This window comes from Delphinapterus leucas, chromosome 6 (assembly GCF_059928025.1).
Source record: "Delphinapterus leucas isolate spDelLeu-1000000601 "Yukka" chromosome 6, BTC_Dleu_Yukka2, whole genome shotgun sequence".
Taxonomy (NCBI): Eukaryota; Metazoa; Chordata; class Mammalia; order Artiodactyla; family Monodontidae; genus Delphinapterus; species Delphinapterus leucas.
In genome coordinates this window covers 45,537,241-45,551,403 of record NC_143134.1, presented here as the reverse complement: position 1 = coordinate 45,551,403, position 14,163 = coordinate 45,537,241, and the positions used below count along the sequence as shown (strand labels likewise).

At 40.6% G+C, this 14,163-nt stretch overlaps 1 protein-coding gene across 1 annotated transcript in view; it reads right to left on the bottom strand.

The window, feature by feature from the left end:
• The window catches only part of RIGI (RNA sensor RIG-I), a 39,151-nt gene extending 35,306 nt beyond the window's left edge, over nt 1-3,845 (bottom strand). Inside the window, 6 exon segments of the mRNA XM_030763763.2 lie at nt 71-138; nt 140-225; nt 986-1,073; nt 1,075-1,088; nt 2,560-2,682; nt 3,721-3,845. Of these exon segments, the coding sequence (XP_030619623.2) occupies nt 71-138; nt 140-225; nt 986-1,073; nt 1,075-1,088; nt 2,560-2,682; nt 3,721-3,829 (488 nt within the window). The 5' untranslated portion in view covers nt 3,830-3,845.
• Nucleotides 3,846-14,163: the final 10,318 nt, after the last annotated feature.

Below are 14,163 nucleotides of genomic sequence, written 5' to 3'. Positions count from 1 at the left end.
CAACACAAAGCAGAAAACACATCAGTTACATGAAGCTAGAGAAAAAGAAGTTGGACCAACTTATACCTACCCAAGTCTTCTAAAATGCTTTGAGAACACAGACTTCTGCTGCCCATACACTGGGAGTTGCATAGCAAAAGAAGACAACTTTCCCCTTTTGTCCTTGTGGAAATTTTTTAAGATGATGTTCACATATAAGAAGTGAAACAAAAGTTTTTCCACAACCTTTTAACATATAAAGAGAAAGACAACATGTAACTAATAGTATACTAAAATACTTCTGTAGAAAGGTCATTATTTTAGGCTCCCCTAAACCCACCGAACTGACTAGTAAATTGGTGATGTGGGCAGGTTAACAACTGCAGAATTTACACTATGACTGAAAAATCAAGCTGCGTCCTAGTTAACATGCATTCAGACAGTCAGGGCCTGCAGGAAGCTAAAAAAGGGCATTTTTCAGGGGATTCCCTGGTGGCGCAGAGAATCCGCCTGCCAATGAGGGGGACATGGGTTCGAGCCCTGGTCTGGGAAGATCCCACATGCCGCGGAGCAACTAAGCCCATGCGTCACAACTACTGAGCCTGTGCTCTACAGCCCGTGAGCCACAACTACTGAAGCCCACACACCTAGAGCCCGTGCTCTGCAACAAGAGAAGCCACAACAATGAGAAGCCCGCACACCGCAATGAAGAGTAGCCCCCACTCACCTCAACTAGAGAAAGCTCGCACAGTAACAAAGGCTCAACACGGCCAAAAATAAATAAATAAATAAATAAATTTTAAAAAATAAATAAAAGAGGGCATTTTTCTTTCCTTCCTCATGTTCCTTAAATACCTTGAGACTATATTAATAGAATGGTTGTCTCAAAAGACAAATGGAACAATCAAAAAACTGAAACTTGCCCATTGTGTTCCAGTGTTCAATAAAGGGGAAAAAAGGAAGCAAATAGAGAAACAAACTATATCAGTAATGGCAATTGGCTTACCAGTAGGAGCACATATTATTGTGTTTTTTCCTTTCTGAGCAGGTAAAGCAAGCTCTAGTTGGTAATTTCTTGGCTTCAATGGGCTGTTAAGTATGAGGCACTTCTGTAAAACAAAAGAAACTAAGTTACCAAACAGTGACTGCTCTGAGGAATCAAGGCAACAGGTATTGTCCAACAGACAAGAATTCTGTCTCTAGAAAGAAAGGCCTCATTCAAGAAAGTTTAGAATCCTTGTCTCTAATTAAGCATTCCAGCTTCTGCACTGACTTGAAGTACAGAATTCTCCCCCAATGACAAAGTACCAATGGCAAAAAGGAAAAAAAAAAAAAACCCACAAAGATTTCTTTCTGAAACAATCATGGAAACCTAATAAGGAGAAACTAAAGCAAGAATGGCCTAATTCAGGGCAAGACAGATGGCCACCAGTTAAAGGAAATGCTGTATGAGACAAAACAACCACAAACCCCTCCTAGATCTTTGAAAAACACCTAACTGTGAATAATGAACTCCCAAAGTAATCTCTTACTGACGAACAACCATGCTTTGTAATTCTGCAGGCTCTCACATGGTATTCTCTCTTCATAGAATCAGAAGTTTTAAAAAATAATCAGAGGCTTTTCTCACTAACAGATAAGCATACAGAATATTAAGAGCTAGAAAAGACCTTGGAAATCATCTATTGAGTCCAACCTACCCATTTTAAAGAAAATGGGAATTTCTTAAAGGTTAAGTGAGTTCACTAAGGACCTTTACATGTCAGAAAAAATGAAAGCAATTTACATTCATTGATTTTATTCTGGAATAACAAAAAATATGTATCATTCGGTTGCAGAAGCAATCTATAAATTTTCACCTTATGTTGTTATCCCCAAATCACATCTTTCTTCTAACACTATTCATTATCGATCCTAATTGTTTCCCTGATGCCCTTTTATAAATAACTCTTTACTATGGCTTATTATGCAACTTTCTGGTCTCCTCATGAAAATATGCTTCAAGAAACATAAAGTGGGCCTTATAGGGCCGTAGCTAACTTATGTGAGAATTAGAGAAAGGAGCTCCTTTTGGAGGACACAGCCCCTCAGTGTATTGTTTGACAAACAAGACAGGCTGGATCTCAGCCCCACTCAACCTCTCAGCTCCACATGTCTGTGCAGGGCACACATTTTATCAACATACACTGCAGCCCTGAGATCTTGAGAGGAAACTGAGCAAGTGACTCACAAAGAGTAGAAGTATTTCTTTAGAAAGCAGGGCTGATTTTGGATTTCATAGACATTGAGTTTCTGGGAGGACTCTATTTGCATTTTCAATGTATACATGCAAATACTTAGTGATAAAAGAAGACAAAAAAGAAGAAAAAAAAAGGGAGAAGCTAGCAATAGCTATGGAAGGGAGAGAATGACATTTCTAACTACAGAGAAAGTATCCATTTTAATATAAATTCTCTTTTCTTTCTTACTTTTCCTTAAATAACTTTTCATTAGGCTATGACTTTTGGCACTGCAAAACATGACCCCACACAAAATACCTAAAGAGCATCATTATGGATAAGAACAAACGATGCTGAGTACCTGAAGAAGGGCATGAATTCTGACTAAGATTTTGGTTTTCTGGTTCTTCCCTGTAGAAAATCTGTACATCCAAAGTTTTCATTTCATCATCCTCAAGATCTTTCATTTTGACATCTTTTGCACCTTTATGAGACCAAAACACATCTTAGAATCTTTACATTATTTGATTACGATCTTGATGGTGAAAGCCCTACAAAGAGATCATAATACTAAAATTTTAAACTTCCATTAAGATTTCTCACAACTACTCCCTCCACCTTTTAAAACAACCAAAGGAATCTTTTTGATTTCAAATTGAAATCTCAATTTGGAGTTTGAACTCCAGTGTCATTTAGAACTTTATTATTCAAAGTGTGAAACATGGACCAGCAACTTCTTTAGGCTCTTGTTAGAAATGCAGACTCTTGAGCCCCGAATGAATCAGAATCTGCATTTTAGCAAGCTCCCCCGTGATTTACAATCAAACCAAAGAGAAGCACGATTTAGCAGACACTCATGTCTTCCATTCCTGACCTGACCCAAGAAATCAGATGTATATTTAGACAGATAATTTCTGGAACAATTTGTGATCTTAAAGAAGCCTACAAAAAGGCTAAGACCAGATGCTCAGATGGTTTACCAAACTCAGCCTTTAAAATAATGCTCTGAGAAGATGTTATTAGCTTCAGGAAGCCAAATGATGGCTCAGATACTTAATCACAACAGATTCTTTTTTCCAATCCTGTTCTAGTTCAGTTCCAGATGGCTTCCAGGCAAGAGAACCAGGCAATGTCCATCATAATTCTACTCTGAAAAGGGGGTGAGTCCTGGAGTTTGAACCTTTAACTCTAGAATTTTCAAGCTATTTCTCTGATAATCTAAATCCAGACGGCGAGCTCAGACTCTGCCTTACCCAAATGCTTTGGGCAGGATGGGCTAATTCTGGATGAGAGTGGTTTGTTAGAGGTTATATACAACCTAACTAATTCTGTACATTAAAAAACCACCTGCTTTCCAGAACTCAACTTCATGCTGGTCTCTCACTAGAGATGTAACCATGAGTATTTGCAGGGGAAATGCCTCTGACAGTGAGAGAAAAACAGGCAGGACTGACGGAAGCCCTAAGTAGAACTATGAGGAAGGGCATGTTTTCAGACCCTCCCACCCTTCCAAATACCCTACCTTTCTCTACCATCCACAGTTCACTGAACTTGCTCTCTTCTTTCTCCAATGCAAGTTTCAAAGTTTTCGGCCAGTTCTCCTTGTCTGATCTGAGAAGGCATTCAACCATTTACTCTGCACCTGCCATCAGCCCGTTGTTGGAACAGATCTAAGCAAGACAAATGCAGTTGATTAATCAAGTTCAAAAGTTTTCATTTTATGAGTTTTTACTGAAGAAATATCAATTCAACTACTATCTGATTTAAAATCATTGTGTACTTTGGTTCACTAGGTCTCCTTCATGACCGTTCTTGCCCCATCCAACTCCACCATTTAAGATACACTTTCCTTCATCCTTGTCTTCTACATGTGATATCAACATGTCAAGCCATGTGTTCTTACCTCCTCTGAGATGTTATATGTATCATCATCAGCTATATTAGGAAGACAACGAACCTATTTGACACCCATTCAAAATATGGGTACATTGGCATAGGTATATTTGGAAGGATATGACAAAATATTAACAAATGCTTTTTTCTGGGTAGTGGGACTTACATGACTTTTATTATTAATCACAATAATTAAAATTTATTGAGCACTTATGTGCCAGGGATATGTAAGCACTTTACATATATTATCTCATTCAATTCCTATAAAAATACCATTTTAATAAGGTACTATTAGTATTAATTTTATTTTTATTTTATTTATTTTTTTTTTTTTGCGGTACGTGGGCCTCTCACTGTTGTGGCCTCTTCCGTTGCGGAGCACAGGCTCTGGACGCGCAGGCTCAGCGGCCATGGCTCACGGGCCCAGCCACTCCGCGGCATGTGGGATATTCCCGGACCGGGGCACGAACCCGTGTCCCCTGCATCGGCAGGCAGACTCTCAACCACTGCGCCACCAGGGAAGCCCTGTGGTTATAGTCTTTATAGCCTAATGAAAAGAGTGTGGGCGTTATAGTCAGACAAGCCTGGTTATTCTGCTAAGAATCTTAGGGCCAAGCATTCTTGGATTATTACAGTAGAAAATAATTTTTTCTCCTCAAATTTCCCATTATACTTACTATTCTTTTCTTGGAATAATGTAGGAGGTAAGCCCCTGAGGGGCAGGAATTAAAATTTCTATTTCTTTTTGCCTTTTTTACTAATTTGCACTGAGGAGATACTTAATAGCATGACAGTTTGACTCCTTTGAAAGGCAAATCAGAGGCTGAGGTGAAATCCATGGGGTACCTTGGAAGGAAGATTTCATACTAAGACCAAATGTAAGACTTCAAATTTAACCTTAGTACTTTCTCCTAAGAGATGGTAAACGTTGTTAGAGGACCTGAAATGTGGGGTGCCTAAAATGAATACTGAATTTTCTTTTTGAAAGATCATAAATAATGGAGGTGATTTACAGATATGTTTTCAGTCTCTTTCATATCATGATTTTGAGATATTAATCTCAAAGTAATTTTTAGTTGGCGTTTTAAAAGCCCCATTTTCTTCCTACTTTTCAGGTTATTCTGGACTTTATGATGCCATTGAAAGTTGGGATTTCCAAAAAATTGAAAGGTTGGAGGAGTATAGATTACTTTTAAAGTGTTTACAACTAGAATTTAAAACCACGATCAATCCAAAAGGTATCCTTCCTGAAATATCTGAACGTTTAATTAATCAGGAATGTGAAGAAATTATTCAGGTATTTTAATTAATATTAAATATTGAATTTGGGGAAAAAAATTGAACATGGGGAATGTCTTCTATTTTCTATGCTATTTTAGACCTGAGCAAGATCATTGAAATCTACAAAAGTCCTCAAATCTAAGGCATAATTACCTAGAAGAGTACTTTTGTGATCTGAGTAATTTTTGTGTCACAAGCTTTTTTCAGGTTTGCCCTATTTTCAGATAAAATTATTTTATTACTTTTGAGTATAATATTTTATGCAAACTTACATACAACCAAACAGTTTAGCAAATAAAAAGAAAAAAGGGGGCTTCCCTGGTGGCGCAGTGGTTAAGAATCCGCCTGCCAATGCAGGGGACATGGGTTCGAGCCCTGGTCCAGGAAGATCCCACATGCCATGGAGCAACTAAGTCCGTGTGCCACACAACTACTGAGCCTGTGCTCTAGAGCCCACGAACCACAACTACTGAGCCCGTGTGCCACAACTACTGAAGCCCGCACGCCTAGAGCCCATGCTCCACAAGAGAAGCCACCGCAGTGAGAAGCCCGTGCACCGCAACAAAGAGTAGCCCCCGCTCGCCGCAACTAGAGAAAAGTCCACGTGCTGCAACGAAGACCCAACACAGCCAATAAATTAATTAATTAATTAAAAAAGGAAAAAAAGAAAAAAGGCTATGGACTCCAGTGGTTAAGTGTTCAGGCTCTGGACACAAATACATTTTGTTAATCCAAGCTCAACCACTTATTAGTGGTGTGATCTTAGGCAAGTTATATAGTTTCTCTAAGCCTCTGTTTCTTCCTGTATAAAACAGAAATAATAATAGTACCTTATTGGGCTTCCCTGGTGGCACAGTGGTTGAGAGTCCGCCTGCCGATGCAGGGGACACGGGTTCGTGCCCCGGTTCGGGAAGATCCCACATGCCGCGGAGCGGTTGGGCCCGTGAGCCATGGCCGCTGAGCCTGCACGTCCAGAGCCTGTGCTCCGCAACGGGAGAGGCCACAACAGTGAGAGGCCCGCATACCGCAAAAAAAAAAAAAAAAAAAAAAACTGCAGAAACTAATCATTGGATGTAAAACCATTAATCATTGGAAGGGTTGGTTGTCAGACCAACCTTCTCAAATGGTACTGGGGAGTATAACAAATCACAGAGACGAAAGGAACTGCAGGAAGGCAGCAAGTTCTCTGCCCAGGCCAATCACACCCATTCTTGACCAAATCCCCCTCTTACCCTCTCTGGAAACTTCTCAATAGTTTGGTGTGGAAGTCTGGGAACACACTGGAGGGCAGTCCTTAAGAAAAGGAGTTTCTTAAAGATGTTTGCAAGAGTCTCCCCATAACAAGAGAGAAGTTAGGGTAGCACCGGGCTAGGTGGAAGAACAAAGCCTTCTTCTAACATTTTGATAGCTTCTTGTTCAAAAGTCTAAATTAATTACAGGACTAAAAGAGTGTGAGGATAGGACCACTCATGTCATCCGTAACAGTTACAGTGGACACAGCAAGCAGAGTTAGGATAAACAGAGATACTTTCATGGTCCTTTTTCCAGGCTTTTGCTAAGACGTGTAAAAAAATTAATAAACAGAAATCTCAATTAAATAGAGTCAGGAGACCAGAAGGGGTCGCTCTCATGCCCTGTGAACATAGCAGAGCCCAAGAGGAAGAAGACAGATTCTTCTTTCCCGGTAACGACTCGGCCAATGAAAAGCCAGGGACTCTGTTTACTACAGCCCTCCCAGCCTCCTTTCCTCTCTAAAAAAGTGTTCTCCTCCCTTTGCCCTGCCGGGACTTGCACACGGCTGCCATGGTTGCAGACTTCAGATTGCAATTCTCTGCTGACCCTGAAAAAACCCATCTTTGCTGGAGAAATATCTGGCAGTCTATTCATTTCAGGTCAACAGACAGTAGGAAATATAGCAGAAAAGAGAAAGCAAAAGAAGCTAAAGAGAAACACAGTGAGGTCAGGTAACAGAAAACTATCCACCAACCAGCTGGTGGTCATACTGATTTTGTACACTAACTCCACATCTGGGCTGGTGACCAAAACTTTGCCTTCGCATGACCTGACATTTGATAATTTTCCATTTTTTTTCCCCATTGTCAATGGAACGTAAATTCCAATGGAGTAAGCCAGTTGTCTGGCTGGTTAATCTCTGTATTTTCAGAGTTTAGAAGAAGATCTAGTACTTAATATACACTTAACAAAGGTATGCTGAATGAATGAAAGAATAAAGGAAAGAATGCATTCCTCCTCTGCAACACTAAAACAAACCCTTTTAAAGTGTAAAATTCAATAGTTTTTAGAGTTTTAAATCTAATTTTAGTGCCTTTTCCTTACTGTAAAAATAGATCTCGTACCCATTAGCAGTCAGCCCCATTTCCCCTCCCCCTAGCCCCAGGTAACCACTAATCTTCTTGGGTCTCTCTGGATTTGCCGGTTTGGGACATTTCATATGAATGGAATCAGATAATATGTGGTCCTTGTGGTCCTTCACTTAGCATAATGTTTTCAAGATTCATCTATTGTGTATCATTTATCATTCAACACTTTTCCTTGCTAAATAATATGTCATTGTATGGATATACCACATTTTGTCTATCCATTCATCAGTTAATGGGCATTTAGGTTGTTTCTACATTTTGTCCTTTATGAATAGTAATGCTATGAACATCCATGTACAAGTTTTTGTGTGGACATATGTATTCATTTCTCTTGAGTATACACCTAGGCATGAGATTGCTGGGTCCTATGGTAACTCCATGTTTAACGCTGTAAGGAATTGCCAACCTGTTATCCAAAGGAGCTGCACCATTTTACAGTCCTACCAGCAATTTATGAGGATTCCAATTTCCATACATCCTTGCCAACACTTTTTACTATCTTTTTAATTTTAGCTGTCTATATTAGTTTCCTGTGTCTGCAGTAACAAATTACCACAAACTGGGTGGCTTAAAACAATAGAAACTTATTCTCTCACAGTTCTGGAGGCCAGAGTCTGAAACCAAGGTGCTGGCAGGGCCACACTCTCCCTGAAGGCTGTAAGGGACAAGGCATTCCTTGCCTCTTCCAGCTTCTGGTGGCTGTTGGCATTCCTTGGCTTGCAGCCACATCACTCCACTCTTTGCCTCTTTCTTCACATTACCTTCCCCTCTGTTTGTCTGGCAGCCACATCACTACAGTCTCTGCCTCTGCCTTCACATGCCATTCTCTTTGTTCCTCTATGTCTTCACATGGCTGTCTTCTTAGGAGGACACCAGTCATATTTGATCAGGAGCCCAACCTACTCCAGGATGACCTCATCTTAACTACCTACCTATGTAAAGATCCTATTTCCAAATAAGGTCACATTCTGAAGCCTGGGGTTAGGACCTCAATATATCTTTTGGGGGAGATAATTCAATCCATAACAGTAACCTATCTTGTCACCTATCCCAGCATCCTTGGGCACACAACCCTTTGCAATAGTTAATCCTTTTCCTAAACCTAGTCCTTACAGCTGGGTTCTTGCTCCCAGGCTTCGCTGCTGTTTGTTCTTCTGCTAGATGTGCTACCTATGAGCCATTACGGATAGTCCACATGGAGGTCCAGATTCGTCTAGTCACAACTGAGACCTTCCCAGGTAAACTGCCTCGCCATATCCTGGGCAGTTTAGTTTACTCTGCGCATGGTTGGGCCCACTGTGATGCTGCCTGGCCCCAATATCTGCTGCTACTAGGTAGTGTTACTTTCCTCAAAAGCACTGGGAGTTCAATGCATGGAAACTCGCATTTTTGGCAGGCAGTATCTCTCACTCCTTTTGCCATCCTGGCCACTCTGTGATGCTATCCTCAGCTCCCCAAGGCAGAATTTCTTGGTCTTTCCCTGTGCTTTCAGTTAATTTACATGCCTCTGACTGGAGCACTGACACTGCATAGTATATAGTAATCATTTGGGGGCCTGTCTTCTCCCTTAGACCATGACCATGAGCATGTTGTACTCATTTTATCTGCATCTTTGTCTTCTAATCATCAACAAAGTGCCCGGCTCATGATGTGTCCAGAATATGTTACTGAAGGAATGGAGAAATGCTTAGAATATTGCCCACCAGCACCCTTCCAGGATAAGTGTTAGTCTTGACTCCAAAGGCATATTGCAAAAAATCTGTAGCCCACACCCAGGTCTACATTGAAACATCGTGGATAACTTGTGAATAAGCAAAGCCCTGAGGTACCCCAGTTACCAAGCAAGCTCTCCAGAAGAAACATGGCTGCAGTGCTCCTGTTGCAAGAGGCACCTCATGCACAGTATCCAACATGTGGAGAGAAGGATTATAGTAAGAGATAGTGGATGTTGCTAGTGTAATTTAAATATATTGGTGTATTTGTGTGTGTGTGTATGGGGAATGTATGGGCATAAGGAGAGTATGGATAAGCTCCCACTGCCTTCTAATGAGGGCAAAAAAAAATGAGTCAAAAAGCTTCTATCCAGCCATAATGCTCTTTAGTGTCTGTGCTCCTTCACTGAATCCTGATGATAAAATATATTTGTCACAGTTAAGGTTAACCAATAGAATCCAGAGCTTCCAAAGCAGCCACGAAAAAAAAAAAACAAACAGGGGATAGAGAACTTTATCAATATAACAGAAAACAGAAAGAGATGGGGAGAAAGCAAAGAGTTTATGTGATAAAATATAAAGAAATGAACAGGAAAGATGTAAACCAACTAAATGAAAACAGCTGCCTCCAGGAAAGGGCTCGAACTAAAAACTCTATGGTATCGTTAACAGTCAAAAATAAGAAAATATTATACAGTGTTCTTCAGCTTGCTTTTCTAACTTACCTTTTGGTATTTTTGTTGTGATTGTATTGTAACTATAAATTACAACTAATATATATTAAAAGCTATCCCACTTATGTGCTCCCTTAGCACACTACAGTTTTCCATCAGAGCACTCGGCACACTTTATTACCATTACTCTGTTACTTGCCTTCACATGTGCACTCTAATCCCTTAGAGCAGGAACCATTTCTATCCAGCTCACCAGTGAACCCTCAGTTCCTAACAGGATGCTTCCTATTAAATAATATATGTAGTAATATGTGTTAATTGTCTCCAATGCTAGCCTAATGCCTAACACACACCTTAACTGGGGTTAAGCTGCTGGTAATTGAATCAATACATGAGTGCATGAAAGAATGGGATTCCTAGCATTGTTAGGGTTTCACTCATTCCAAGGATTTCTAGAAAAGACAGATGTCTTGCATGGCTTACATTCTCCAAGGGCCCAAGCTACTCTTTTGTTACTTTTCTTTGGGTACAACTAGAAAGTAGGGGTCTATTTGTGTTGGTGGCATTCTTTCACTCCTCACTCCACAACCTGTGCTTTGCTTTTGCACAGCAATTAGCACTCAAGTTACCTGTCTGCTTTAATGCAATTTCCAAAAACCACCTCACATCAGGAAAGCTACATAGGCACTTAGAGCAGATTCCTTCTCTCATCTCAACCCTTCCAGGCACCACCTCCCTTCTCTTCTCCCCAAGCCTCTGCTCGCCTCTGCCACAAAGCACTTCAATACAAATTTGTAAAATGGCCATTATCCATCATCAAAGGACTTATAAACCACATGGAAACACCTGAATTGAAGCCTAAAGCCATTCACTCCAGGGAGTCTTGCTCCTCTCATAATTCAAAAAGATTCATGCACCCCAGTGTTCACAGTAGCACTATTTACAATAGCCAAGACATGGAAGAAACATAAACGTCCACTGACAGAGGAATGGATAAAGAAGATGTGGTATGGGCTTCCTTGGTGGCACAGTGGTTGAGAGTCTGCCTGCCGATGCAGGGGACACGGGTTCGTGCCCCGGTCCGGGAATATCCCACATGCCGCGGAGCGGCTGGGCCCGTGAGCCATGGCCGCTGGGCCTGCGCATCCAGAAGAGGCCACAGCAGTGAGAGGCCCGCGTATCAAAAAAAAAAAAGATGTGGTACATATATACAATGGAATATTACTCAGCCATAAAAAAGAATGAAATAATGCCATTTGCAGCAACATGGATGGACCTAGAGATTATTACACTAAGTGAAGTAAATCAGATAGAGACAAATACCATATGATATCACTTATATTTGGAACCTAAAGAAGTGATACAAATGAACTTATTGACAAAACAGAAACAGACTCACAGGCTTCGAAAAGAAACTTGTGGTTACCAAGGGGAACCCTAGGGGAGAGGGATAAATTAGGAGTCTGGGATTAACGTATACACACTACTACATGTAAAATAGATAATCAACAAGCACCTACTGTAGAGCACAGGGAACTCTACTCAATATTCTGTAATAACCTATATGGGAAAAGAATCTGAAAAAAAATGGATATATGTATAACTGAATCACTTTGCTGTACAACCTGAAACTAATACAACACTGTAAATCAACTATACCCCAATATAAAATAAAAATTAAATAAAAAAAAATTTCCAGTTATTTGGTAGTGCAAATAAGATCGAGATCCAGCAGAGTAAGCCTCAACTTCCTTTGAGTTCTGACAGCACTTTGCAATCATTTGTGTACTTCTGTCCTCAACCGTCTTCCATCTCCAAACCCTTGGACTTTAAAGTATTTTAAGGAAGGGCTTGTATCTTATTCTGAATCTCTGATGTCAGCCCAAAGACAAATACAGGAGACGCTAAGTATTAGTACAAATAAATGAAATGGACAGCGACTTGTTTCCCCAGCTTTAAATCTAAATAGATGTGTCCCCCTAAGCAAGTCGTTTCACCTCGCTGGGACCCAGTTTCCCCATCTGGGCCTCCAAGTGCTCCTCAAACTCTGACAATCTCTAGTCTAAAACGCTGTGGCGATCTTGCCACAAACCCGGTGTTCCCAGCAGGCTACCTGTATTGATTGAAAGACCGGGGAAAAGCAAGGCGGAAATAAGTCCTGAACTGTTTTCTTGCCCCAAGGGGCAAGCGCCGATGGGAACCACTCACCGTCCCTAAACCAGGGGGTCACGTAGCTCAGGATGTAGGTAGAGTCCACTGTGTTCCTGACATGGTCCCGGAAGGCGTGCAGATTCTGCCGCTCCTCGCTCCCCGCGAGGTCCTCGCATCACCTGCGCTCCGCTCCCTGCGCTCAGCTCCCAAGAAAGCCCAGCGAGACGAGAGGGATTGTCCAAGAAAAGCACCCAGCGCCGAGAGGCGGAGCTGCAGGGAAACCAGGACTGCCAAGGAAAAATCAAAGCTGCAATCAGGGGTGGGAGGCGGCGGCCGCCCAGTCTCCGCTCGCGCAGGTCTCCTGCGCGGTTTCGTTTCCTCTCTGGCTGCCGGGTCCGCCCACCCGCGGGCGCAGGCTGATCCAGAGGGACCCAAGAGGAACCCTGCTAATTGCTTTCTGATGTTCATTTTATTCATCTTACTTTCTATTTTGCTTTTACATAGGTAAAATTTAGTTAAAATAAAATGCACAGATTTTAATTTACAATTCTGAGTTTTGCAAAATGTGTGCGGGTGTAACCACCTTCCCCAGGTTGTGTGGGTCCTGTGGCCAAGTGTCTTTTAACTTTACAGGGAACTGTCACCTGTCTTCCAAAATGGCCATCCCATGGTCCCTTCCCTCCTGGAGTGTGAGACAGCTCCAGGTGATGCACATCCAGGAAATACACGCGTCGGTCAGTTTTTTTGTTCGCTTGCATGGTTTGGTTTGGTTTTGTTTCTTGCCAGGTGTGAAATGGTGCATTATTGTCAAATATATGTACTCCAGATATCTTCTCCCAGTCTGTGACTTATCATTTCATTTTCTTCAAGGTGTCTTTTCAGCACAAATCTATTTTGGTGCAATCTAATTTATAGGGTTTTTTAAATTTTTGTTTACTGCCTTTTGTGTCCTCTTTAGTAAATCTTTGCCTACTCCAAGGTCATAAATATATTCTGTGTTTTCTTTAAGAGTCTTTGTGCTTTTAGCTTTTACATTTAGGTTGTGACCATCTCAAATTAATTTTGTTGTGGTGTGAGGCAGAAGTCAAGGTTTCATTTTATTCCTGCACTTCCAATTGTTCGGCACAAACTGTTTCATTTGTTGAAAACTCTTCCTTCTCCCATTGAATGGCCTCTGGCAACTTTGTCAAAAAAAAACAGTTGACTGTATGTGTGCAGGTCTATTTCTAACTCTATTCTGATCCACTTGTCTAGTTGCTGATACTGCTTTATTCTTCTTTGTAAAGATTATATTGACTATTCTGGGATTTTGACTATATTGGGATTTTGATCAGAATTACATTGAACCTACAGATGAACTTGAGAAGTGACATTTTTAACAATGTCAAGCCTTTGAACCCATGAACATAAATTTTCATTTATTTAGGTCTTTAATTTCCCTCAGCAATATTTTATAGTTTTAAGAGTACAGATCTTCTACATATCTGTTAAATTTATTCTTAACTATTTTATGTTCTTTGATGCTACTGTAAATTGAATTGTTTTTAAAGTTTCATTTTCAAATTGTTTGTTGCTAGTATATAGAATTCACTAATTCACTTATTAGTTGTAGTGATTATTCTATAGATTTCTTAAAAATCTCTAGGTAAACAATCATGTCATTTTTGAATACATGTTTTTTACTTCTTCTTTTCCAATCCTTATGCCTTTCATTCTGCTTCCTTTCCTTATGGCACCTCCTATGGCTTCCAACAGAAAGTTGAATAAAACTGCTGAGAATTGACACCCTTATTACTTGTCTCAGCAGGGAAACAATGTTTCACTTTAATTACAAAGTTTGTAACAGAGAAGAAAAAACCTGACTCCATATTGA